The sequence below is a fragment of the Neopsephotus bourkii genome, unplaced genomic scaffold, assembly GCF_033783945.1.
Source record: "Neopsephotus bourkii isolate Nb327-2 ecotype Australia unplaced genomic scaffold, CSIRO-AGI_Nbou_v1 NB_1825, whole genome shotgun sequence".
Lineage (NCBI taxonomy): Eukaryota > Metazoa > Chordata > Aves > Psittaciformes > Psittacidae > Neopsephotus > Neopsephotus bourkii.
In genome coordinates this window covers 4,568,733-4,595,762 of record NW_026902298.1, presented here as the reverse complement: position 1 = coordinate 4,595,762, position 27,030 = coordinate 4,568,733, and the positions used below count along the sequence as shown (strand labels likewise).

Genomic DNA, 27,030 nt, shown 5'->3' with positions numbered 1-27,030 from the left:
GCCTTGAACATTGCCAGGGATGGAGCATTCACAACCTCCCTGGACAACCCATTCCAGTGCCTCACCACCCTCACAGGAAAGAATTTCCTCCTTATATCCAATCTAAACTTCCCCTGTTTAAGTTTTAATCCATTACCCCTAATCCTGTCACTACAGTCCCTAATGAAGAGTCCATCCCCAGCATCCCTATAGGCCCCCTTCGGATACTGGAAGGTTGTTATGAGGTCTCCAAGCAGCCTTCTCTTCTGCAGGCTGAACAGCACCAGCTTTCTCAGCCGATCTTAATACACATGAAGTCGGTGCTGCTGGGTGAGTACCAGTAAAGACTGATAGCCTCCAGGAAACAGTCTTAAATCTACATGAATCAGACAACAGTTTCACTGCTGTGACTCAGCCCCGTTCTTAAAGAAGATTTTCTCTGTGGCGGACAGGGTAAATTAGTCTCTAAGCTCCTGCTGTGAGGATTGCATATGGACCCTCATGGGAGGGCATAATACAGATCACTGAGTATCAGAAACTTCCTAGGTGGATTTAGACATACTTATCTATAGCACTGTAACTGTTTGATCCTCATCACATGAATAATTTTAGTACCTGAGGAGGGTTAAACCTGCAGCACTGTCAGTTTGGATCAGACTTTTATGGTAGCTCCATAGTAGCAACCCTGCAATGAGTGTGATGGTTCAATCTACAACCTCAGTGAGTGCTCTTACACTTTGCCTATCAAATCTTGGAGCCACTCATTACAGACTAATTCTGTGCTGTATGATGCTTTCACTGCCTCAGGGACAAGGCATTTTATTTTTCCCAAAGTATTATTGACCCTCTGTTATTAGATTTTACCCATGGCAGACATTTTGGTCCTTCCTCTTATTGCTTTTTTGAGTTGCACCGTGTTTGTGGATTCCCAGGGGACTGTTCTAATGCACTTGGTGTAAAATGCACTGCAACCCATCTAAGATTTTGCTGCAGGCTCCAAAGGATAGACCTTAACTTGGATTTTATTAGGCTGTGAGTCTATAAACAATAAAAAATAGTAATAATAATAAAAAATCAGTTTTGAGAAAGGGAATTACATCAATTATTGTTATATTTTGAGTCTGATGGAACAGAAACATGTGTTTGCATCTGAGCACTGACTGTAATCACACAGGTAGCCAAAACCATCTGAGATGCCCTGAGGCATCTGTACAGGGCTGGTTATCCAGGTATATTGGAATATGCAATAAGTAGCCAAGCAAGGTCCCTTTAGCAGACTAAGGATTTGTAATTGTGAGAGAGCCACAGACTCTCAGTCTTTAAATACAATGAGTCATACACACATGGGCTGTTAACATTTGTAATCTCTTTTCCTGTGTTCTCACTGTTTCTCTGGCCTGAATCCCATCTTGCCTTGAGGTTTAGTCTTGCAAGATCTCTAACCCTAGAAAGCCATTGCTCTAGTAGGGCAAAACTGGACACTCAACCAGTAACTTGTGCCTGTTTAAGAGTTTTATAACAGCGCTGCTATTGTAAGATTTTAGCTGTTTTCAGCTAAAATGTAGCAAATGTATTTCCTGATTTAAAACAGACACTGCTATAGGCTGTTTCTGCCATCCAGACCTTATTTTGTGGGACATCTGGATAGTAATCCCCAAGTGGTTAACACTTGGGCATGCCCCTTCAATCTGCATTGTTATGTTATTGATAGAGTGCTTTCAGCCAGGGTGTAGACTGAATTTGTAATGAGTGAGAATAATTGAGTGCAGGAGTTATAACTTGTTTCAGAACAGTAACATGACATCTGACCACAAAATCTATTCTACTGGTTGCATAAACTTTTAGTTAGATATTCCTTGAGGGATCTTTCCTGATAAAGTGCATTTTCTGCTAAGTTAATTATAAGTTAAGTTAAGAAGATCATAATTTAATCAAAGCAGAGCTTTAGCTATGTTTGGCAAGTCAATAACCATTCCAGTATGGGTATGTGTGATGAGCCATAGTAAGTTTTAACTAAATGTCTTAATCACAAGAACCATTGGAATAGAAGAAAATCAAAACTAATTAAGTCTTCCTAATATAAAAATAAAATTGGGGGAAATGCACCACTTTGTTAAAACAATCCATTTCGCTATAAAAGATTATTCTTGTCATGATTGACCATTCCCATGATGAAGTCAGTGAATGTGCTATGACTGAAAAGGGGCAGACCATGTATTAATAAAAGATGAACTAGTCTTCTGTGTAGCTAGCAGATTAGTATTTATTCCATGTCCCAGGATTAACTGGGGTACAGAAGTCTGGCAAAAAACTGTAGAATGACAATGTTTTGTATTGATTTTAAAGCAGGACATAAAATAATCTTCTGATCTTGCATATTAATTTGTGTATCTGTATTTATACAGATATATGCATACATATGCAGATGTATATTTAGCATTTCTCTGGATTATGGTGTCATTTTTATTATATATTCAGTAAGATCAGTATGTTGGTATAGCCAATCCCTTCAAGATATTTAAAGCTACAAAGAATAATATCAATGGCTGTGGTGTAAAAGCCATAGGAAATGAGATGCCAATTCTTTGAGTACCCACATTTCTAATAATCTGAATATGTTTCCTTGGACAAAAACTACTACTTTGTGGTTTCAATAACTCAGATAACATTGTCAGTTTTAAATGTATGTTGGTAACAACTGTGGTGCTCAGTCAAGATTGACGTCTTTCTCTGTGGTATATGCCACGCAGAGAGGAGTGATAGAATCCGGGATGTAGTTATGTCCTGTCAATGTAATTGCATCTTCAGTTTTATCACTTCTCTCAGAGAAAAGGATCTCTACTAATAGCAGAGAAATAGTGAGAAATTCATAAAATTATCACTGTAAAATGGGTTTGAAGTTTATGCTGAGGCCAGCAAAGTCTGTAATGCCTTAATTTGATGGAATTTCCTTAAATGTTGTTAATTACAACGATGTGTAGAGTATGTATCAATTCCTGTCAGTTAAAACGGAGTGTTAATATAATCTAATAATATCAGTATAGGTGTTAAAATAGAGAGAGCAGGACATTGGATGACACTACTGTGGCAAATAGCATAGTGAATAGGCAGGGAATACAAAAATAAACAGCATAGGTATAAGTTGTGGAATTTCAGTTATTGTTTAAGAACTAAATAATGTTTAAAAAAACTTGATAGTCGATTTAATTAAGTTTAAAATGTATGTCTTTGCCAGAGAAAAACACAGACAACCAAAATACAAACACTGAAATATCATCTAAATGAGTGCCATGTTTACATGTTCTTATTGCCTTGGCATTATTGAAGGACCTGAAGCAGCAGAATAAGAGCTCAGAGACCCGATCTGGTTCTCCCAGCTTAACAAGTTACTCCATGTCAGCTGAGCCTTGCTAACTACTACCTGTGGGTGGTAAATGCAAGCTAATATGGTTTACATTACCTGCCCTTAACTGAGGTCTCAGTTGACAGGTTGCATTGCATCAGCTCCAGGCTGAGTGCGCTTCCCTGGACATCAGATCATAGAGTCACAGTAACCTGGTTATGTGTATGAAGAGATCAGGTGGTAACATCAAACAAGTCTTGCAGGGATCACTTAAGACTTCACCAGCCCAGATTTTCTGCCCCATGACTGCAAATGAGGAATACATCCACACTTCCCTGCTCTGGTGGCTATAGATGACAATGAAGGCAAACCAGTGCAGACACATATTTGAGGACATGGGAGCAGTCCTTCAAAAAGGTCTAAGAGCCTGCTCTCACCTTAGGAGCATTCAGCAGACAGTGTCTATGAAAGCCAATTCATCATGGAGTTGGGAGATCTGGGATCAGCTTCCACTCAGCAAGACACTTCAGTCCATGCTTCAGAGTAGCTCAACAAATCATCCCTCTGAATGCAATGAAGCCTTCCACATTCTCACCTCGTATCTGAGCACCTCACTGAATACCTTCCTTGTAGCCCTTTCAGCCATCTGGGGATGACCTTGGTTAAGCCTCTGAGGAGCTCATTGTACCAGGGTGCTGCTGGGGCCAAGAATTTAGGCAGGTTCCAAGAAGAATTGGAAACTTGAACAAGTAACACGATTATCCAGAGCTATTATAGCTAATGCTAACAAAAACTTTGGAAGAGAGGTAAAGCCTCATGCTTCTGGGTGTAGGCCAATCTCTTGCTAACAGCTTAATATCTCCAGTTCCCTAATACCTGCTCACAGAGATCTTCCATGCACTGCTCTCCAAGCATTGGCCATCATCAAAGAAGGATAAAAGATCAGATGTAATTTCAATCTCATCAGAAACACCCATTTTGTCATTTCTTGAATTGTTACACCCTCTCAGCCTCTCTTTTTTTCAACCTCTAAAATAGGAAATCATCAAACTTTAAAGGGATTTGTGAGTGCTTAGAAGTGCATTGGGTATTGCATCCTCTCCTAAAACAGTGCTGTGAAGGTAAGGCTCACAGACTGCACCCTACCAGTAGCAACAATAATAAGCTTGAGTCATGGAAAGATAGTAACTGATTGGAGTGAACTAGTTGTAGTCTTGTATGTCTGTAGCTAACAAGGGTAAGCCCTTTAAAATTTTCTTTCTAAACAGAATGATAGAGATGAGAGCTGGTTTTTGAAAAAAAAAAAATTAATCTTACTGAAAAAAAAGCCTCTTCCTAAAATAAAAAAGTTTCAAGGAAAATAAAACTATTTTCCTCTCAAATTACCCATTTCCACTTTGTGTGTATGCATATATAAAAACTGTAAAGTTTGAGTTCAAAGACTGATTATAAAAGATTGCATAACACAAGTGTTCTGAATTCTTTGTCTCCTAAATTCCAGCTTTTTGGATAGATGACAAGTTTATAATGCCTTTTCAGTGCATATTTGGATAAGAACTCCATTAAATAATGTTTCAGTAAGTGTAAAACATGTTTTATTTTACCAATATCATCAATAAATGTAAAAATCATTTCCACAGAATGTGACAATTCTGGGGTTTTGATATCAAAGCTTGTTAAAAGAATCAAACACCTATAGGCAATGGACTATAAGCTGCGTATTTGAGGTGTCCCTGGGTTCATTTGAAATACAGGATCAGTCATGTCAATGGAATGATTTACTCAAATGCATTCAATTGTTTGCAAGTTTGATATCACTTATTTGGGGAAACAGAGGACTGTTGAGACCCTGGCATTCATATGCTCTAATGCTGTTCTGCTTTCATAACTTCTGATTATCAGAGTCATGGGATAAATCTGGATTTTGTTTGCATTGTAGATTCTAATTGTAATTAAAAACAAAGCATAAGCTGTGTGCTGCATTCATGCTTATAGGTGCAGGCAGACAACTGCAATTATGTTAAAATATACGCATCTGTTGTAATTAAATTCCATGGATTTTAAATGGATTAAGTTAAATTCAACCAGCCCTCTTTGTGAGGACACAAGTACAGATGTTTTATATTTCTATAACCACTCCTTATATTGATACAACTGCATTCACACTGACTTACACTGATTAAAACCACATCACATCCAAAGGTAAAGCCACACTGGTGTAACTTTTGCACTTTAAAGGAGGAGTGAAACTTCTGAAAGGAGATTTCTGCTTTTATTTTTGTGCTGTGACAAGCATGTTAAGGATGCCTGGAAACAAGCATAGGGTGATAAATTGTCACATTTTAAAAACCAGCGTGTAAAACCGGTGCAGAACAGAAACCCTGTCCTTACAGCAGAGAAGGGAACAGGGCTGCTGCATGAATTTTGCTTGCAAGCTCTTTAGGAGCCAGACTAATCCCAGACACACCTCGTGCTGATCTTTACACACATCACACAAAACTTTCTGGGAGACTTTCATCCCCCAGTCCCTTGCTTACTTCATCTCCCAGCAGAGCTGCCTGCTGGACCTGGTGATCCTGCTTCCTTACAAAGGGAAAGAGCCTCCACCTACCTTGGTCTCCTTCCCTCCCCAGTTCCTCACTCCCTCTCTCCCCCTCGGGCTGGCAGGATTCCTTGGGCAGAGCATGCAATCAGTTTGCAGGGAGCAGCCGCAGCCACAGGAAGGATGCAGAAGCACAATCAGAAGGAGCACCTCTACAAGCTGCTGGTGATCGGGGACCTGGGAGTGGGCAAGACCAGCATCATCAAACGTTATGTCCACCAGAACTTCTCCCCTCACTACCGGGCCACCATCGGGGTGGACTTTGCCTTGAAGGTGCTGAGCTGGGATGCTGAGACTGTGGTACGGCTGCAGCTCTGGGATATTGCAGGTGAGTACAGAGGAGAACCCTTTGCCCCATAACCTATCCAAAGACAATACAAAATATAGACCCAAATTAATTTCAGTTGGAAGCTACCAGTGCCTATGTGGTGAGGGGGTAGAGATGGAAGAAAGAGAACCTTGTAGGCAGATGGACATTTTGGAGTTTCCTAAAGCCAGCAGACCTCCAAACAAGGGGTGTCAGGGTGAAACCTGCCCTGTCTGATGTTCCTCCCAAGCCCCTAGACACGTGTGGGGACATGGGCACCCCTCTTCGAATGCCCCACTTGTTCTGCAGCTACCACTGTTCAGCTTGCCTCATTGTACTTACAGATCTCTGTGACGGGAGGGAGAGAAACAAGAATTTCCTGTTACAAGTGTTTATTTGGTGGAAGAGACGAGGGATTCAACAACATGGTTGAAATCATTTTTATAGTTTAATAAATAAGGAAAAAGTATCGCTGAGTTCCTTTCTCAAAACAGCCTCCTTCTTCCTTTCTTTCCCTTTCTTCAGCCCAATGAAACATAAACAACTTCTGACATGCTTTGAAAAGAGAAGTGTTTCTCTCTGGCAATAATCCTGGTCGTTAAAATTTATTTACTCATGTTTACTTGTCCTTCTGCCAACACCAAGCAAACGGAGATCATTGACTTTGTTAGGAGAAAAAGAGTAAAGAAATAGAGCTATCCTTGCATGCTTATGTAACTAAACCCCCCCAGACTTCAACACTGGTGCTGTCAGTGCTTTGGAGTTTTTATATTTGGCTTCCAATTAAATCCAGACATCTTTTGGCACCCCACTTACTAGGAATTAATTACTTCTGATTCAGTCCACAAAACAGAAGTTTATCTTGATGCCATCTCCTGCAAGCTTTAAGCGATGATTTCTCATTTAAGTGACCTTAGGAATCCAAGTCCAGCTGTAACACAATACTCACAGCAAAAAGGAAGGTCTTTTAAAACCTTAATTAAATTAAGAAGTTACATTCGTTAAGCAGGGAATAGAGGTGAATGTTATATCAGCTGTTAGGCAACTGGGCCAGCCTGTGGCCTGAGCTGTGGGTTCAGTGATCTAGTCTGGAACGGCACAGAGTAAAACTAGTGAAATGGGAAAATTCCTGGCATTCTTAGGAGCGGAGGGAGTGCCTTTCTTCTGCACTGAGCTGCCTCATGTCTGAGCTCTGAATTTGGCACCAAGGCACCAAAACTTATGCAACAATGCTGCAAAACATGCATAACCTTGGCTTTTTTATAATCAGTAAAATCTTGTGGGTTTATGATGTTTAATACATATGTGCTCAGTTTATTAAGAGTTGGAATAATGGAGTAAATGTTGCTTTTATTGCCCACCAGTTATAACAATAAATACATACACATCCAGAAGTTTTCTGCGTGCGAAAGACTGTTTAATGGTAGATTCTGAATGCATTGGGGACTTAAAGAATGTATTTTGCATGCCTTGTTTCAGGGATGTATTACACTACTAATCATGTGCTGGCGGATCATATGATGTAGCTTTCAGTCAGGCTGCAGAAGCAATTACACCAAGTTGTAGTACTGAATGACTAGCATGCTTTCTGAGTTATCACACATGACAGAGAGAATTACACCACAGTACTAAATTTCATATGAATTGCCCAATTCAAAGCATCTCTGTGAAGGTCAAGACAGGGGCCAGTAAGAAAGAGTTGCTGTCTCTGTTTTAATGACTTCTGTGTAAGGAGCTTCAGCTGTTGATAGATGTACATAGCATAAGTTCTGTAAGCAATGCACTGAATTCAGATCACTGTGGAGCTGTCGTAGAAGTTACCCTGAATAAGGCATCTGGCTGGTGAGAAAATTAGATGTTTAAAAATGAAAGCAAAGTAAAACAGTTTAGAAATATGGAGGGAATGGAAATGCTTTATCCTGGCTGTGCCTGGTCACATATCATCACTTGGAAAACACAAATATGAAAGGAGAAGAGAAAGGAAAGTAAAAACTCTGGTCTCAGAACATCCTTTTTCTTTAGGTAGAATCTCCATTTCTAGACCATGTTTAGCTTTGGGGATAAAGAAATAAAGTTTTGGTCTCTGACCATGTTGAAGGACATTGGCTTTGCATTCAGGACATCTTAAATTGAAGCAAATGCTGCAAATCTGTCAATAATGTCTCGTATCAATATTTACATGTTTCTATATGCAAGTGTGTACATGTATATATATATATATATATATCAATTACCATTTTAGCTCTTGCATCCTCTCCTCCCTCTCCATTATACAGCCAGTGAACTCACCACCAAGTGTAATGTGCACTTCACTGTGTGGGTCAGTGGGCAGTAAATTGTCTAACAATGTAGAAATAATCTTCTCAAAAAGGTTTTGCGTAAAACTGGTGTCAAGCTCATCTACATTAATAGCAGGATGTACATACACAGTGACTTAATTGGAGCAGTGACAAACTCCAGCTGCGGTAGGACCAAACAGTTTACCCTCTTTTACCCTTACAGACATAAGAAGAAAAAGCAAATTTGGTTCATCTGGTGCTATCTAATTTCATAGATAAATGTAATTTGTATTTCTTTAAAGTATTTTTCTGTATTTTTTTATTTGTTAAACAAAAGTATAGTAAGATCTAATAGCTGAATGCTGAAACTACATTTATTTAGATGAGACGTAAGTGCTGAACGATAAGGGAACTAAGCATTAGAATATTTAATTCAGGGATCAGGTAGGTTCTGCATCACATGCTACTGCATTAAGACTTGGATGTTTTTTGTAACAGATAATATATTCCTGAAGCTATGGTTGTTAGACAGGAATAACTGGACAAAGCTTCATGGTTTATGCTGTTACAATTTCTGTACCAAGATGCTGGCATTAAAAACTATGATTTTATGTCTGATCCACTCAAGTGCCTAAGTTTGTGGTGACTGAATTTTCACTATTGTGTCCGGGTTGAGATATACATGGTAAAATACACTTTGTCTTTAAGTTCCTCACAGCACTTCCAAATCGTTTCATTGAATGTCCCAAATTCTCAGTTTTGTTGTCCATGTCCCTGTGAAAGTGTGTCATCACCTCTACTGCTTGGTCATACATCTTTAAATCTTGGTCCTCGGTCAACTGGTTTTGTTTCCTTACCTTTCCTGCTGCCTCTGTAGGAGTATACTTTAAATTAATGAACAGACTGATGCAAAGCTTTAAAAGAAACTCTTAATCCTATTTTGAACAGAGCTCTGTGGTGTGGTGGCCCTGCAGATGCAGGCTGGAGCTGCTTTTGCAGAAACCAGCTACTGCAGGCATCAGATCTGGGTGTATTTGCTATTCCCTCCTCTGCAAGGCTGCTCTCAGTGCTACTGTCTGAGCTTTGTGTCCACAGAGCCCTCAGATCACTGAAGACCAGCTTTAGCTGCAGATTTACTGCAGGGAGCAGCAACGTGAGTGCAGTGGAGGGCAGAGAGCAGCACTTCAGAGCCTTCCCCTTCCACTGCTACTTTTTCACAGCCCTGTCAGCATTGTCGTTATCCCTCCTGCTGCATGTGTGTGGGCTGGATTATTCATTGATACCCAGTATACGTTGGTTTGCCTCTACAAGGCTGTTTCACATCTCATAAAGAGTTGGACCAAGCGTTTGGAGGCATCCACGCAATGCCAGTGGTAACAGAACACTTTCATTTCCTTTCCCTGTGACTTTCACCTCTGGAAGCATCAGACTTTGTACAGATATGGCCAGATATGGACTCTTCATTAGGGACTGTAGTGGTAGGACAAGGGGTAATGGGTTAAAATTTAAACAAGGGAAGTTTAGATTGTATGTAAGGAGGAAATTCTTTCCTGTTAGGGTGGTGAGGCACTGGAATGGGTTGCCCAGGGAGGTTGTGAATGCTTCATCCCTGGCAGTGTTCAAGGCCAGGTTGGACGAGGCCTTGGGTGACATGGTTTAGTGTGAGGTGTCCCTGCCCATGGCAGGGGGGTTGGAACTCAATGATCTTAAGGTCCTTTCCAACCCTATGATTCTATAAATGTTTCAGCAGTTGCAAAGTTTCTGTTATGCTCCAGGATGAATAAATGGGCTGTTCACTAACGCAAAGCACAGCACATCTGCAGCACATATGCATAAATAAGATAGTCATGGTGATTTCTAGGCTAAGTTACCTTGAAATTACTGTTCTGCAAACATAAATAAGTCTCTGCCTGGGGTGGGTTTATTCAGTACAGATCTGTGGTGAGATCCATGGGCCTGATCCTGCTGACAGCCTGCTTTTCCCCATTCTGGGGTGGTGAACACCACATTAAGGCTTGCTTAGGTTTCAGCCCATAAAGACAATGACTTGAATTCAAGGATGAAAATTCTGAAAGTTATATTGAAACAGAAGGTGTGAAGGGTTCATTGAAATGCCTAGATCTTCTCCACAATTTCCAACTTCTCAGTGCTGTCTAAAGCCCCTCTACCTAGCAATGGTGGTTCTCAGAAGCTTTTCCTCTTAGGACAATGGATGGTGGCAAACTCCATTGGAAAACTGGGCATCAGGCAGTTTAATTAATTTTTATATTGCAGTATAATTCAGATACTATGGGAGAAATGCTGGAAATTATCTGTGTTTTAGCACTTTACCATTAGTTTTTATAATTTCATCAGAGATGATAGTGGAAATAGTAGACTTCTGTGCAATTCATGCTGGCAAGTTTATGTGGGGTGAATAAGCTATGAAAATTCAGCTGTTGACTGCTTTAAGCCCATGAAATGTTACCTGTCCCTGTGAGAGAAGTGCCACTGAGGTTAGGAGAGCAGGGCAGGAAGGTGCTATTTAGACAGGGAGCCCTTCCCCTTAATGGAAATCTTGTTGTTTTGGTACCTCGGTCTCACTGGGTTCACTTCAAAGAGGGGTAGAATTCATCTGGTTTAATAATTAGGCATCTTGTACTGAACCATCTGAGCCTAAGCTACTCACCCTGGGCTCACCAGGGGCTTGAGGGCAGAGATTAAATACCTCCATGAAGAAGCTAATGAGACCACTCTTAAATGTCTGGTCTTGCTGAGAAGATGCCCTCTGGAGCTCTTCGCAGTCTCTGACTACAAAGGAACCCTAATCTTAGATCCACCCCTTAATTTTATGGAACCTAAATTAGGGCTGATGGATCACAACATAAAGCACCATCTCAGTGGGCAAAGGCCATCAGACTTGTGGGAGTTGATGCCAGATGCCAGTGGCCTTACAAGGGATGCAGTAAAGTACAATAGGCCAGATCAAACAAACATTTCACAAGCTTCTGACCCTTCCAGTGAAAAGCAAAACCCATCTCCCTCAGTCCCTCTTGCAATAAAATAGATCCTAATATTCAATGTTGCCTCCAAGATATCACTGAATGCCTAATGGTTGATCTATTTTCTAACCTACTTACTGCTTAAGCCATTGTGCTGCTGAAAACCTAAGGCCAGATTCTGACACCTTTAATACATCAAACTGTTGCCATTTTCATGAGTAGTTCTGCTATATGAATAAGTTTTAGGAGCCTCATCTAATAGATAGGGATTTGTTCACATAAGGGAGAATCTCTGGAAAAAGATTCCTCCCGGGTCCTTAGACACAGTATTTAAGTCTCCAAGCACAATGCAAACACTAGAGATCACTTTTTTTATAATGTAAATAAAGTAAAAGTAAAGTCATTATGCAAGTGACATAAAAGTCTGGGGTTTACAAACCACCTTTTTCCATTCAAAATTGCTTAAAGTCTTTATGCCAAGTAGGGTCATATCTTTATTGGAACCGATGGGGGGGGGAAAGACCAGTTCAGTAAGGGTTTGCACGCAGGTTCATTCTTTCTTTCTCTTTCTTTGAAGTGGTAATGGAAATTGGTGAGCCCTGTTCCCCTGCATAAAGCTGCTTTTACAAACACAGTGTTTTTTCTGTGCAGTGAAAAACCTAGATATCTGCCAAAGCAGGAGGAGGAATCAGTGGCATATTATCCGTCAGAACTTTGTGGGCCACTATGAGCCAGAAGATCGCATCATAGGATTCTTGTATTCTTCTAATAACTTTATGATGAATTATTTTATGTTGCAAATGAGTTCTTGTTCTATGACATGTCCCACCTATCTTAGAGATCTCTGTTCCAATAAATATGTGTAAGGCCCAAGTTTGGTTCTTACAATATCCACATCTCATCTACAGTGTAAGCGTTTCAAGAACTTTGCAGAAGTATAATCAGTGAAATATGCTATGCAACAAAAACTAATTTTACATGTCGCTGCTTGCATTACTGCAAGCAAAAGAGAGACCTCAACTTCTGTTTGAAGGCACCTTCTTGCAGATGAAAGAAAATTGCTCAACAAGGGGATTATTGAATAGCACATGACTTGGCCATTCATCTGATTAGCCCAGTGATAGGAATCATAAGACATTTTAACAAAACACAGCCATAAGGATCTTTCTATATGAACTCACATTTCCCAGAAATTTTGCATTTTTAGCTTGCTTTATCAGTGGAACAGAGTGTTGGTTTAAGGTAAAAAAACCCCTAATATTAACTTGGAGAAGACAGATACCAATATTTGGTTCCTGTGTCATGTGAATAACTTTCTCCTTGCTGCAACAGCTAGAACATAAACCCAAAGATAGACGTCACAAACAGAGAGTGTTGACCCCATAAGTGCATTCAGTGCTACTTCCATTAAATAAAACTACATGGTCTAGAAGCCCAGTAATCAGCAGTCTTCAGTTCTCAACCCAGCTTCACATCTGACAACACAATTTCCAGATAAAACCTCTACAGGTGGCCTTCCTAGGGTCAGAGGCAGCCTCCTAATCTTGTCTTCCTAACCCTCAAAATTATGCACATTGAGAAAATAAGGCTAGAAACAAGTTTCCACTGAATGCTGTTTAATTTCATCACACCTTTTGTCAGCTATGGAAGTATATGTATAAACACAAGAGTTTTGTTGAACTCTTAAAGTTGTATTTAAGACTGCTGTTGTGAGATGTTTCAGGAATTTATAATTCTTCTTTTCAGATCACAGCTCAGCAGTAGACATCAATAGAAATTGTATGGGTTTTTTTCACTTAAAGAAAAATTCTGTGTAATTTATTTCCATTCCTGGAAATGCTGTTTCAAAATTTCCATGAAAACAGCATGTGTACAACAAACCCACATCCTGATGCCAAGTGTGCTCTTTTTTATATTGATCATATAAAATGATAGACATTTACAAACGTCTGTGTTCAAATATAATAATATATTGTTAGCTCACAAAAACACTGTAAATAACTTCCAAGAAATGCTTTGAATTCATCAAATGAAACCATAAAGCTTCTGAACAGAACTAATGTGAAACACCTCCTCCCAGATCTTTTCACTGCAGTAATACATCTCTTTCTTAGAACACTTTCCATATTTGCAAGGCTTTAAATTCACTTCTCTCACCTCTGTGTTTTAGTTTGCTATGAAAAGTAAATTCATAATGACTGTAATGCCTGGTATGGCCTCAGAATATGTTACTGTTGATTATTACCACTTGCATGAGTGTATGCAGGATCCTCTTCCTGCATGAGCAGATCAATTGCTAGATGTTTCCCACAAAATACTGTAGTATCGAGCAGCTTCCAGACTGTTATCTAGATTTCTTGTGACTCCTGTTTAAAGTCTTATAATGTACACCAAGACCCTTGGTACCATCCACTCTTAGAAGTCTGGCAGCATAATAAAACTGTACACTGAAGCTCAAGCTTGTCATAAAGTTATTAACTTTCCTTGGGAGTTTCCTTTAAAACTCTTTTTTCATGCTATATTTTGTTGTATTTTCATACAAATTACTTTAGCGTAGTACTTGTCATTATTCAGGCAAACAGCACCTTTCCAGAGACTTACAAAATGAAGTCCTACCTTCAGTAATGTTCTCTTAGAAAACATGCTATATGAAATATTGACTTAGACTGGAAGCAGTGATTTTTACAAGGTGGCAATTTTTTTCTCTCTCCTTCTTTCTTTATCACAGGTCAGGAAAGATTTGGAAACATGACCAGGGTATATTACAGAGAAGCCATGGGGGCATTTATTGTCTTTGATGTTACAAGACCTGCAACGTTTGAGGCAGTGACAAAATGGAAAGAGGATTTGGACTCTAAGTTGGTTCTTCCAAATGGCAAGCCTGTGCCGACAGTCCTCTTAGCAAACAAATGTGACCAGGGAATAGATGTTCTTATGAACAACGGCATCAAGATGGATCAGTTCTGCAAAGATAATGGGTTTGTGGGCTGGTTTGAAACATCAGCCAAGGTAACAAACGTTTCCATTTCTTTCTAAATGTTTCTCCAAGTGCGACGAATTTGGTTCTTGAAATAGTTCACTCAGTTTAAAGGTGTACCTTGCAAAGCCCCAATCTTGGTGGAATTGGTTAAAGTTGAATTTGTAAATTAATACATTTCTATTTTTTTTTTTTTAGGCCTGTTATTGCAAAGCAAATTTATTGCAAAACCAGGTTGGACAGGGTTCGGAGCAACATGATCTAGTGTGACGTGTCCCTGCCCACAGCAGGGGGGTTGGATCTAGATGACCTTAAGGTCCTTTCCAACCATAAGCACTCTATGAGTTTATGATTTTATGAATTTTGTGCAACATTCTGAACTGCAGCTGCTCTAATATGATAGGCCAGCAGTAAAGTACATAACTTTGTCAATGACTTACTCTGCACAAGTCTGGGGAGGAAGATGACCTTTGGCAAGACTAAAAAGCTACCTCTTATGAATTATATTCATAATAATATTTCATAATTATTAGAAGTGAATTTTCTCTAAATATTTATGTAAACACTTTGCCATATTTGATACAATAGCTTTACTGTGCTAGATTTCAGACAAAGTCAGGAGCGTTGCAGCATTTGTATAATGCTTAATGTTACAAGCATTCATTCTGAAAAGCATGTAAAAAAATAATCACGTATCTGGGAAGGAAGGAAAGACTAATGGTCAAAGTGTTGAATGAGCTGCTCTGAGGTTCAATTCCTTGCCTTGGTACAGATTTCCTGGGTGCCTGTAAAAAAAATGAGGCAAAAATCAGATAAAGCCCTGGGACTTTCAGAGTATAAAGGCCCAATGTACAGTGGTCCTATGACACTTGACATGTCTCAGATAATCTCAGTGCATGCAAGACTTGGAGATCTGGCAGGTGAAATATTGATTTGGACACAACAATTCAATAGATAGTGTGTTTATGAAAGCTGGTGTCATCATTAAGCAACTCTGGGGAGCATTTCAATGTGTTAAATGTGAACCGTTTGGTTCTGGTTTGACCTAGATTATTAGTAGATTGAAAGCCAAAATGCTACGTTCAAGTGTTTAATTTATCTTAAGCACTTGATGAAAGCTTCTTAAGAACCTTTGGAGTGTATACTTGTATTTTAGTCTTCTGGTCTTGACTCATTTAAGCATCAATATTTAAAAGAAATCTCACTTGTAACAGCAGAAGCAACAAAACGTGACTACAACAATGTCCTAGACTGCCTAAAGCATTGCATGAACCTAATTCTTACTATGGACAGTGTGTAGTTCTGGTTTAAGAGAGAGGCCAAGGTCTTTTACATGTTACTAGAAGATGTGAAGAGTTAGGGAATGATTGCAAAACAACCTATTATTATTTCTGTAAGGATTACATATTCTGGCCCTTTCCAATATTATGTTAGGTGTCTAACTGTTTTTCAGGCCACAAGTAACATGAAGTACCAGGTTGTGTTTATTTGGAATGCAGTTCACCAGTGATGTATCATACTGTATATGGCTGTTTCCGTCAGAATTACTTTTTCCTCATTTCTGATGTGTACATGAGTCTACGTTACATGGGGAAGAGTTCTAATTCATTAAAAACTTGAGCATGAGGGCAAAACCACGACAAAAATCACAAGAGAGAAATGAGTAATAACCTGTTTTAAAATGTCTGCATCTAAAAGACTTTCAAAGAGAACAAAAGGAAACATGATGGACCAATGTATAGAGGGCTATAGTTTCATTATTTTGGGTTTAGATTAGCAAAGTCATGCAGCGGGTTACTGCTCTTTGGCTTATGAGCAAGGAATCTGTATCATGAATTCCATACATCTTTCCCCAGCAAACACCTGTCCGCCTCTTAAGAACAACCACAATTATTGTGCCAAGAGCCGCTTCAGGTCATGTCAGGGAATGAAAGTACAAACAATTTCAAAGGTCACAGAGAGGTTTTACCGTGATGGGCAGAACTATGGAAATATAAAAGACGTGTAAAGTATAAAATAGTCACAAAGGAGGAAAAGTTTTTCAAGTTTTTCTAAGCCACGTAGAATTAAGATTTAGATTTATTTTAAGCAAAGGAAATACCTAGACTCTTCTTACTTTATTCATCTCAGAAACCCAAGCAGCCCTTGGGTTACCAGTGCAATCATGTAGGAACAAAAGGAAATCCAGCTATGACAATACTTTTCTTCAAAGGCTGTTGTGAAGGGAAAAATAAGAGCTGAGGACACATGACTTTCTCATCAGATTCTTCTTTTCTGCTACAGACTAAGGCTTAGGATCTGTTATTCTGTAATCCCCACACCTGATTTCAACCCAGAATTGGAGACTCCTGGCTTTAAAATTATGCGAATAAGAATAATTCCACTGAAGTTGGTAGAATAGCAACTTTGAGATTCAGTTAAATCAGACTAATTTCTCCGTTTGGTCTATGTTCTGAGCTAAAATCTATTTTTTTCTAAACAAAAGTTATTATTACTGCTATTTTAAAATACTGGATATTGTGTGTACCTGGTGTTCTTTCAGCCTAGGGCATATTCAATAATTGAACTCAGGTCCTGGGAAAATAAAAACCCAGCTATGTTTGCTATTGAGGTTAGAAACTCTTTTCTGAAGGAGAATAACACTGGCAGAGAAGTCGTCACATTGCAGCTAGCAGTTTTAGCAGTTCAAATAAGTAATAACTTTTTTTTTGGTGGTATCCTGGAATAATTAGATCTCCAGAGGTTTTCTGGAGACGTGCTTGGAAATGTTATAGGCTTCAGAGCAAACCAAATGTGATTTATGCATTTTGGAAAAACAAAGGTGATTACTGACAAAAATACATCTTTTAGTTCTGGTTGTCTTGCAGAAATCAGAATCATGAAGCTTACGTACCATAGTTCAAGCTGTCAGTGGTCTGAATTTTTTTGTCTGTAGAACTGGCAGATTACACCAAAACCCAGCACCATATTATTCCCTGGTGCCATTTTTCTCAAGTCAACAACTTCAGAATTAAGCATTTGAGCCACCTAATGCATTCTTATGTATTATTTTTGACTCTTACATTAATCTAAAGGAAATGGCAGGGGGTTGGAACTAAATGATGTTAAGGTCTTTTCCAACCCTAACTATTATATGATTCTATGATTCTATGAAATACTGAGCTGGTTCCAACCTTGTGTTCCCTACAAAGATGGAAGAATTTGTTCTGATGGCTTGCCATGAAATAAGGGTCTTGTTGGGCAACAGCACAATGCAGTCACAAGTTATGCATATCACCATATATGCAGTGGAGAGCCTGTTATCTTTTATACACTCATATTTAGTTTGACTATGCAGTCTGAAAGACATTATCCCCAGATTGTCATGAAATAACCCTTAATAGTCAATTCTTTAATAAATTTCATGATGACAACTATTGTGAAAGATTCATTTTTTTAAAGGAAGGAAATTTCTTCTTCCTGCCACACATTTAATTATCCAGCATGTGGCCAGAGTAGCTGAGAGCTCCATTCACATTTCCAAGGCTTTAAACTGTTTTCACCAGCATTCCTAGTTCAAAGAGGTGAGCTTTTGACTTGGATTAGAAAAGCAGCAATTTCAAGCTTATTATCGCCTCATAATGAAAACGGAACTTGTGCATCAAAACAGACAAGTCAGGCAAAACTAAATGGAGTTGAAAATGCCTACTTCAGAAATACCTCACGACTGACCACAGCTGTGCTGTGATTATGCTCCTCTTTTCTCTGCAGTAATTCAGCTGTCAGCGATACAGAATTAGGTGAAAAGACATTCGTGTTTTGTCCAAATTGCCAGAAGGCCTGGATGCTCTGTTTTTCAGGTCCTATTTGAGCACATCATATTTGGACCAGGAAAAAGTTACAGAATCTTTCCTCGTCTAAGAAACCTGGATGATAATGTACCTTTTCCCCAGCTTTTGGTCGGATAGGCAGTCCACTCTGCATCATATCACCCAAATGCTGGGCTAGGCATCAGAAGTCCTCTTTGACACTGATCTACCAGATGACCTTCAGAAAGTCACTCTCTTCTCTGATTCAGCCTCTTCTTCCACAAAGCAAGGACAGCAATTCTGCTCGTCTTACCCATGAGCTCTGTGAACAAACCAACTTTACTAGCCCTTGTTTAAATTAAGTCATGAATTCTCCAGTTCTTCTGACTGGACAATTACTATGAAAGTTTAAAAAACCCGAGCTGTACAGTAGACTTGTAGAGGAATGTGATATGTGGTTTCGATTTCCATAAATAAAAACAAGGTTTGGACATTTATTTGAATTAGGCTGACACTCTACAGCTAATCTGCTGATCTGGTAGCTCCAACCAAAGCAATCCATTTGAGAATACCAGACTCAGGTATGGATGTATGGGTCCTTACACTGTCTTTTTAATTCATTCAGAAACAAAAACAACCCAGTCTGACCAACCTCATTGCACAGAGTTCTAGAAAATATTTCAGCTTCTTCAATGAGCCAAGAAATGAAGCCAACACCTAAGGCAGAAGCTTTCAGATCAGCTATACAGTTACTCTGTACAGAATGCTTTGCAGAACTTGTTTCCTGTAACTAGAAGAGGAGTTGACTCAGATTATCGCACAAGTATTAGAGTTGTCCTATAGCTCTCTATCACTTTAATGAAATATGGCATTCTGTGCTGGCCAAAAGCTGGAAATTCACAGAATCATAATATTGTTGAGGTTGGAAGGTCAGCTATTCAAACAGTTTCATTGGACAACATCCAAACAGCCATAAGAATTCAGTCCAAGAAATTCCCTTGTTTTCAAAATTGCAGCCACAGAAGTTCACACCCATGATTTTCATGTTTATGCATCTGGATGGCTTTTAACTTGTATGGTTGTGTTTTCCTAGAAACACAACACAGCAATATAGTACAACATCTTCATAAAGCTCTACTGCTGACAGTTTCCTAGGGAGCTCTGCTAAGGGAGCATGAGGAGCCATTCTCTCAGACTGCTTGCTCCAGGGGAGTGTAGGTTAAAACATCTTGAAAGTCATTTCCTTGCTCCTGCATTTTGGTGCACTGTAGAGATAAAACGCAGAAGACGGGAATTAGATGTAATAAATGTAAAAATAAGACGTAAAAATACCTGACTATTTCAGAATTTGTAAATGTTTACTTAAGGGAAGTTGATTCCCTTCAGCTCCAGTAATAGTCTAAGGTCATAACTTTAAGCAGTGCTTAGGCATCCCCAGATGCCCACAGTAGGGAGCTATGCCTGCATACACTTTGATCCTCACCCTGAGTTTCAAGCTAAGACTCAAAAGCATCAGATTCAGTCAGAGAAAGACACTACCCAAATGCAGAAAAGGAGCACTTTTATACCAGAAAACAACCAGACAAAACTAATATATCTGTATGGCAAAGAAAGAAGTTTCATCTGAAAGTGAGAAAGGCCCATAAAGCTATCAGAGGCCTTTTTCCTTCTGTAAAGAGCTAAGAGATCAGTCTAGTCTGCAGGGATACATTTCATCTATTAAAATGGAATGGTCTAAATGTTAATGTTCTGCATCTGCATTAGAGATGACAGATAAAGGGGAAGGCAATCAGAATGCAAAGAAGCTTGCTGAGCTTGTGTACTGCTTTGAGACACATTCATGGAATCATAGAATCATAGAATGGTTTGGGTTGAAAAGGACCTCAAGGTCATCAAGTTCCAACCCCCTGCCATGGGCAGGGACACCTCGCACTAAACCATGTCACCCAAGGCTCTGTACAACCTGTCCTTGAACACTGCCAGGATGGATCATTTGCAACTTCCTTGGGCAACCCATTCCAGTGCCTAATCCCCCTTACAGTAAAGAACTTCTTCCTTAGGCATAATCTAAACTTCCCCTGTTTAAGTCTGAACCTGTTACCCCTTGTCCTATCACTATAGTCCCTAGTGAAGAGTCAATAAAGTATTTATTTTCCCTTCAGTGGATTGTTGCATTACAAATCTATGACATTATTTCCCATAGCAATAGGTTCAAAGGTTTTAAATCATGCAACTGTCCTTTCCTGCCCTTAGTTGCAATTCTTTCCATGGAATTGCCCTTTAAAAAGATACATCCTAAGGAGATAGATCTACAAAGCTAACTGTAATGTCAGTTGTGTCTTCCAGTGTTCCTTTCTGGCTTTCAGAGATTGCTCAGAGTTATCTCCTTTGCCTTGCTTTGTATTGTAATAAAGAGCAGCATGTGCTGATTTTCACTTTTACATTCCTTCTTGATGAGGTCAAGAGAAAGACCAACTCTAGTAGTCAGGCATCATCACAGGAGCTGGGCTCAGGCTGATGCAGGGTAAGCCACTTAGTGCTGGATTCACAACATAGTTCTTGCATCACTGACTGTGATAGTGTCTATCAGGTGCTGGGGTTTACTGAGGCACAGAAGTCACAAACACAGGTTATACACCTCAGGGGACAGTGCAAGGGGAGATGCTCAGGAACGGGTTTCATAAAAGCTAGCCTGCTAAATCAGGCTGCCAATGTGAGAAGTAGAGGAAAAGCAGGAAGAGAGGACCGATAGCAACAAAGGAACCCTAATATGGGTAAAATCCTTTCTGATAAATAAAATCATTTCTGCTAAAATCATTTCTGATCTTGCAGTAAAAACTCTTCCACAAGCCTTGGGAAGGAAAGGAATTATTGTGTTCTTACCTTATCATGAGAAGACTTCAAATATGCCATCTCCCACTTTGCAACTAGCCACCATGTACTGGGTCATGCAGTTTCCTCTGTCAGGGGCTCTGCTTTTTCTCCATTTGATAAATGGCCATAGCAGCACTTCGCTGTTCAACAAAGATGTCTTCTAAATCACACATCAAAGATGCAGTGCTGAGTAATAGCAGCCTTAGGAGTATGGGTAGACAGACCTTCCCCTGTGTTAGGAGAACTGTGAAGCTAGAAGAGGCTGGAAAACAAACTTCACTACTACAGATGCATCTAGTACCATGTCAAGAGCTAGGTAACCTGTGAACCATGTTGACACTGGGAAGTGGCTCTGTCAAGGAGACAGAGTAGGTCCCTCAGTAAGACCTAAAGAAGAGGAAGAGGGGAAGAGGAAAAGAGGAAGAAAAGAAGAGGAAAAGAGGAAGAGAATTCAAGGCAAGGGAAAAGGCAAGGGAAAACAAGGAAAGGCAAAGGAAAAGAAAGGCAAGGGAAAAGAAAAAAGTCTGAACTGCAGCAATTATCACAATTCCTGTAGTGTTTTGTGTAGAACAAAAGCCATGAGGGAGATGACGTTTAAGGGATTTCAGCACAGAGACCCACTGAAAGACATCTTTTTGATCTGTGTCATTGGGGCTGCTTCCATGTTTCAGTACAACTAGTAGGGTGTCTGTGATTGCTCCTCTCTGTACAATCTCAAGCTCTGATTACTTGTTTTTCTGTATTTGGTGGGTGGATATTCACCTGTCACTTTTCTCCTTCCTTCCCTAGGCTGCCTTTCAACACCTCCTGCTCTCTAAAATTATCTGGTCTCTGAATGTCTGTGTTTGGATATCAGATCACCTTCTACTGTCTGTGGCTGCTTTACTGCCTAGCAGAATATTGATTTTTCTTTTGCAAAACACACTGGAGGAGGAGAGGTGCAGAAATCAATATTTCATTAGACAGACCAGAATACAGCAATGTCTGATCCAGAACTAGGACACGGAATAGGCACCAGAGGACTTGGGTTGTAACAAAAGGCAACACAGCATCAGAAAGGAAGTGATCAAGGCATAGAGTTGGGACAGTAGGAGTTGCTTTGCTGGCAAAAGCACAGGCTCCTTTCAGCAAATGACTTAACATGTCACTTCTCATCCACATACCGGTTGTCATCTGAACCATGAGAGAAGGCTGGAGCTAACACAAGCTCAAAAATAGCTGTGCTATCTTCTGGAGTCACCCTTCCTCTCTTGCTCTGCTGTACCTGACAGAAATTTCCATCCACTCAGCTTAGACAGTTTACATAAATGTTCAGGATGAGAAAATTCCACTCTGATCCAACATACACTATGGACAGGTCTGTTTATTCCTTTCCTCTAACACAGAACAAAAGGTAGAATTTTATTCATGAGTGCAAATGCTTTAGGTAGCAAACCCACACATGTTGCTTGAAGAAGAGTTCAGTCACAAAAACCTCAGCAGGGGCATCTAAAGGAATTGCCCCTGGCAGAGAAGAAGGTAGGCATGGACTGAAAGCAGAATCCTTTTGGGGTGGAATGGCCTGAAAAAGCTGGGGATGATCTCTATTTAATTCCACTTCACAGATATTCAGTAGATCTCAGCAGACACCTACCAGAGAAACAGCAAACTCAGCCTAAAATGCAGCTAACATAATAAGGAATATGGGTCAAATTTGGTGACTAATTTAATTAAAAACAAGAAAGAGCAATGCAGAAAAAAGAGGTTTTTAATTTTCACATTCTCAAACCCAAATATTTTGACTTTTCATGTCAAAACAGTATTTTCATGTTTAAATTTGGCTTTCTTCCCCCAGAAAGCTACAGAAGTTTAAAAAGAGGTTTAGTGATCCAATTTTACTTTGGTTTGATTTATGGCTGAAGTAAAACATCATTTTTTTTGCTTCTGAAATTTTAATCTCAGGTCTGGCACATGGTCTTCCATCCATCACCAGTGGGGATAAGGGATATCCACCTATACCCATTTTATGCTTTTGGGGTTTAGGGTTCTTTCTCCCTTTCTCACTCATAGAAAATGCTGATCTTAAGTCTCTGACAAAAATGGTTTCTGTTGATACAGCTGAACATTAATCATTTTGGACACAATCTCAGATAGTCCCTAAGATATTACTGAAACAATACACTTTGCCATTCCAGGAGGGAAGCACCACATGGGTAAATAAAGTAGATATCAGTCCATTAGTAAAGAAATAATGCAATAGATTTTAACACGGTTTTGTGCATTTAACAATCTTGTTTTGTCTTCAGCTTTCTAAGCAGTACTAGGAGATATTTTTCATGTCTATTTCTTCTGACAAAATTTCACAGTGTCCTGAAAAACGATTTGGTGCATGCTTGAGGAATTTTCTTGTCTAGTCTGAGAAAGCCATGTGATGCAGTAACATTTTAACATCTCCGTACAGAGCTGATTCTTAGTTCTTGGGCACTTTCTAGGGGTTAGTACGTAAATGAGTTGTCTGAACATTTGTTTTTTTGCAGCCATCTGATATTATTTAGAGGTCAAAGGTCAGATATTTAAGGTCCCTTGTGTAGGTGAAGAAACATGAGAAATCTCAGCACTAATGAACATTTTCAGTTAGATCCCTAGATTTCAGCTCTTTACTGTGGTGTGAAGGGATGGTAATGGAGTCTGTGGAGCTTTACTGTTGATTTCAAGGGGATTAGAAATCTCCTTCATATAATCCATTACTTTAGCTTTTTGTCATCATATATTTGCATCACCTCAACTGAAGCACACGCATATACATTGGTTTCTTTCCTTTATAGCTGAATTTCATAATTAAACATCTCAGCTAACTGTTTTTGAACATACATGTGCAGAAAAAGGTTTCACATGTTAAATTGTACAGGTTATGTTGAACTGCTGCTGGGCGTTTGCTGAAGGTAAACTTCATGGCATTCTATGCATGGGTGTTTATGGTCTAAGTACACCAGGCCCCAGATCCAACTTGGAAACCTTGGTAATCTTAGATAGCAAATAAAAGCATAGTGTTTATGGAGGAAGAGGAGTATGTCTATATATACATAAATATATACATATATGTTTATATGCATTGCTATGTGTGTATAATGTGGGTATGTGATATGATTTCCCAGAAAATTAAAGCTACAGTGAGGTTTCTATATCCTATCACATAAAATAAATAACCGGTGCCAATAGTTAAAGTGGAAGAGTGTCTTTTATGGCAGAAAGCCTGAGTTTTTATTCCAAACATGTTAGCGGCTATCATGAAAAAAAATCCTTACTCAGTATTAGTACTTACTTTATATGCTGTTCTGAGCTGTGATCAGCCTATTTCAGCTCTGCCTATTCTACAAACAGAGGAAGGGTTGCTGCAGATTAAATGTGCCGTCGAAGTAAGGCACAAGTAGACAAACGTGCTTTGCCTTTCCTTCTAAACTCCTAGAGTGAGGATTTCTGACTGACAAATGAAACCAGTGGTGTTATATCTCTCCTGAAGCAGTACATTTGAGATAAATCAGCCTCAACTAAAAATAAGTGAGGACTTCAGATTATATAGAACCTTTTTACTGTTTTGTGAATAACTTGAAATTGTATCATTTATTCAATGAATCTGGCCCATCGTGGGTTTCACTGTGAGCATTTTATACAGAAATCTCTTGAAACTGTGGAAAAGGCTTAAAAAATTAGGTGGATGATGGCTGTGATTGCTAGTAGGTAATTAATAATTTGAAAATGAGAGTAACTGTTATTCATGCAATGAAATATGGACTCCAGAGCTTTACTTCAGGCATCCGTCTTTAACATCCCTCTGGCACTTGTTTGTTTGGTTTATTGAAGCAATCAAATCACCAAGAGTTTGAAGTAATTTGAAGTGAGCTCTGTGTATAATTTAAAGGAGATATGAATCATAATATACATAAAACCCAACTAACTTAAAAACTACAGTAAGCATTATTAATACAGTCAGTTTTTGAAGGCTGTTTATTAAGGAAAGTAAACTTATGATGTTGCCTAGAGAAAAGTTTAATTATGCACAGGAAATCTGCAGCCTGGTCTAATTAATATTGACTAATCAACCTCTCTTTCTCTTTCACATGCAGGAAAATATAAACATCAATGAAGCTTCCAGATGCCTGGTGAAACACATAATTGCTAGTGAGAGTGATCCAGTTCAGTCTATTGAACCAGATATTATAAAACCACACTTGAATTCCTCCAAGATTGTCAGTTGTTCAGCTTGCTTCAAATCCTAAGAGACTTCCAGATTATCAAAAGATCTGAAAAACTATGATTCACAATTTCTACTTTGTCCAATGTACCCAGCCTGCCCACATTGTCCATCAGCAGATTGCCATTTTCTCAAGAATATCCTTAAATTTTTCCACAATTTTTTGACAGCTAAAATGTATTAAGTTCATTGATAGTAACTGTTCAAGACTGTCCTTGGCTATTGCTCAAATAAGACTCATGGTGATGGTGTGTTTTCCTGGTGGGATAGCACCACCGGTGATATCAAAACCTATTACTTTGCAATGTGGTTTCTGAAAGCTTTGTGATGTGACTACAGCAATACCCTACTTGTCCATTGGTGTTCCAGCCTGCCTTCTTAGTACACTGACAAGGCAACCATCATCATTGCACTGTTTTGTCACACATCAGGCTTCAATGATCTTGTTTCATATGAGGAAGATGACGATAATGAAAATATAGCTGTTCAGAAAGAGGTAACAAGAAGGTAACAAAACTGAACATGAAGCAACCTTCCACGTCATTCAGTTCTCCAGAAGGTCTCAGCTCCTGAGATTGATGCAGTACTTGCTCCCTCTTTCTGAAGAGTTAAATTCTCATAGTTGTTAGCATTGTTTTCAGATGAAGCAAAATGGAACAAGTCAAGGGTGAGGGGTGACAAGACAAGGAATCAGGGGTACAGCCTCAAAGGTGAAGCAGCTAAGAATCTTCAGAAAGGTTATCTATTCTATAAAGCCAGTAATTCCTCTGAAAAGTACTCATTCATTTTGTTCCTACCTCTCCATCCTTAATGCCACAGATGTCCCAGTGTGGTTGAACTATGCGTATACTCTAAGCCCCTGCATGCATCCCTCCATTATGGTGATTCTCATGGAAAAATCCACTATCCACACTATAACGTAACAGCTGAACTTTTCAGGAATGCATCTGTGTTTAATAGCAGGGTATCTGCTTTCTGAGAACATTTCTTCTAGAACACTCAATTGTATGAATGATTGCAGGAAGTAAAATTAAATGGTCCTAATAACCACTCCTGGAATACGTGCAGAATTTGTTGAGCTGCTCTGTGGAAATGAAGTGGTTGATATTCAGAATCCCACAAAATTTGCAGTCATTCAGACAAATGTGTCTAGACAAGAAGTCTTGATATCTGGCTCAAACCCCTGCAAGACAAACTTTGCCTGTCTCCTGGTGTAGACAAGTAACTTGCATTTTCTATTCCCACTCATCCTTTTACTTCCTAAGCTATGAACTCTCAGTGCCAGGAGCTGTCTTCTGAGATGGGCTTCTTTCCTTAAAGATGTGTAATGACATGGAGAGGAGGAGGCAGACATCCTGTGACATCCTGTGTTTGTGGACATCAGTGCAATCTTAACTGAACACTTAGTTGTCAATGGAGTGAAACTCTCAAAGGCTAGTGAATAGGTGTTGATTTAGAAATCCTCAAGCTGACCTTATCCTGTGAGACCTATTGTTTCTTGTGCCTCTGAAGCTCATCCTATTACTTGTCAGTGTTAGGTTTGTGGTTGGACTCAATGACCTTTAAGGTCTTTTCCAGCCTAAATTATTTGATGATACTATCACTGAATGAGCTTTTACTACATAGGCACTGCAGAGGACAGCCAGGGACACAGACATCATGTGCTAAG

The 27,030-nt window shown here is 39.3% G+C and overlaps 1 protein-coding gene across 1 annotated transcript; it reads left to right on the top strand.

The window, feature by feature from the left end:
- The first annotated feature begins 5,874 nt into the window (after positions 1-5,874).
- On the top strand, positions 5,875-27,030 carry RAB38 (RAB38, member RAS oncogene family). The gene is made up of 3 exons (XM_061343831.1): positions 5,875-6,252; positions 14,220-14,500; positions 25,234-27,030. The coding sequence occupies exons 1-3, from the start codon at positions 6,048-6,050 to the stop codon at positions 25,384-25,386; spliced, it is 639 nt and encodes a 212-aa protein (XP_061199815.1). The 5' UTR covers positions 5,875-6,047; the 3' UTR covers positions 25,387-27,030.

Excerpts from the sequence above, each read along its gene's own strand:
- RAB38 (XM_061343831.1), top strand. The coding sequence starts at position 6,048 with ATGCAGAAGCACAATCAGAAGGAGCACCTCTACAAGCTGCTGGTGATC. Across the intron at positions 6,253-14,219 it reads GCAGCTCTGGGATATTGCAG|GTCAGGAAAGATTTGGAAAC; the intron begins GTGAGTACAGAG and ends TCTTTATCACAG. Across the intron at positions 14,501-25,233 it reads GGTTTGAAACATCAGCCAAG|GAAAATATAAACATCAATGA; the intron begins GTAACAAACGTT and ends TTTCACATGCAG.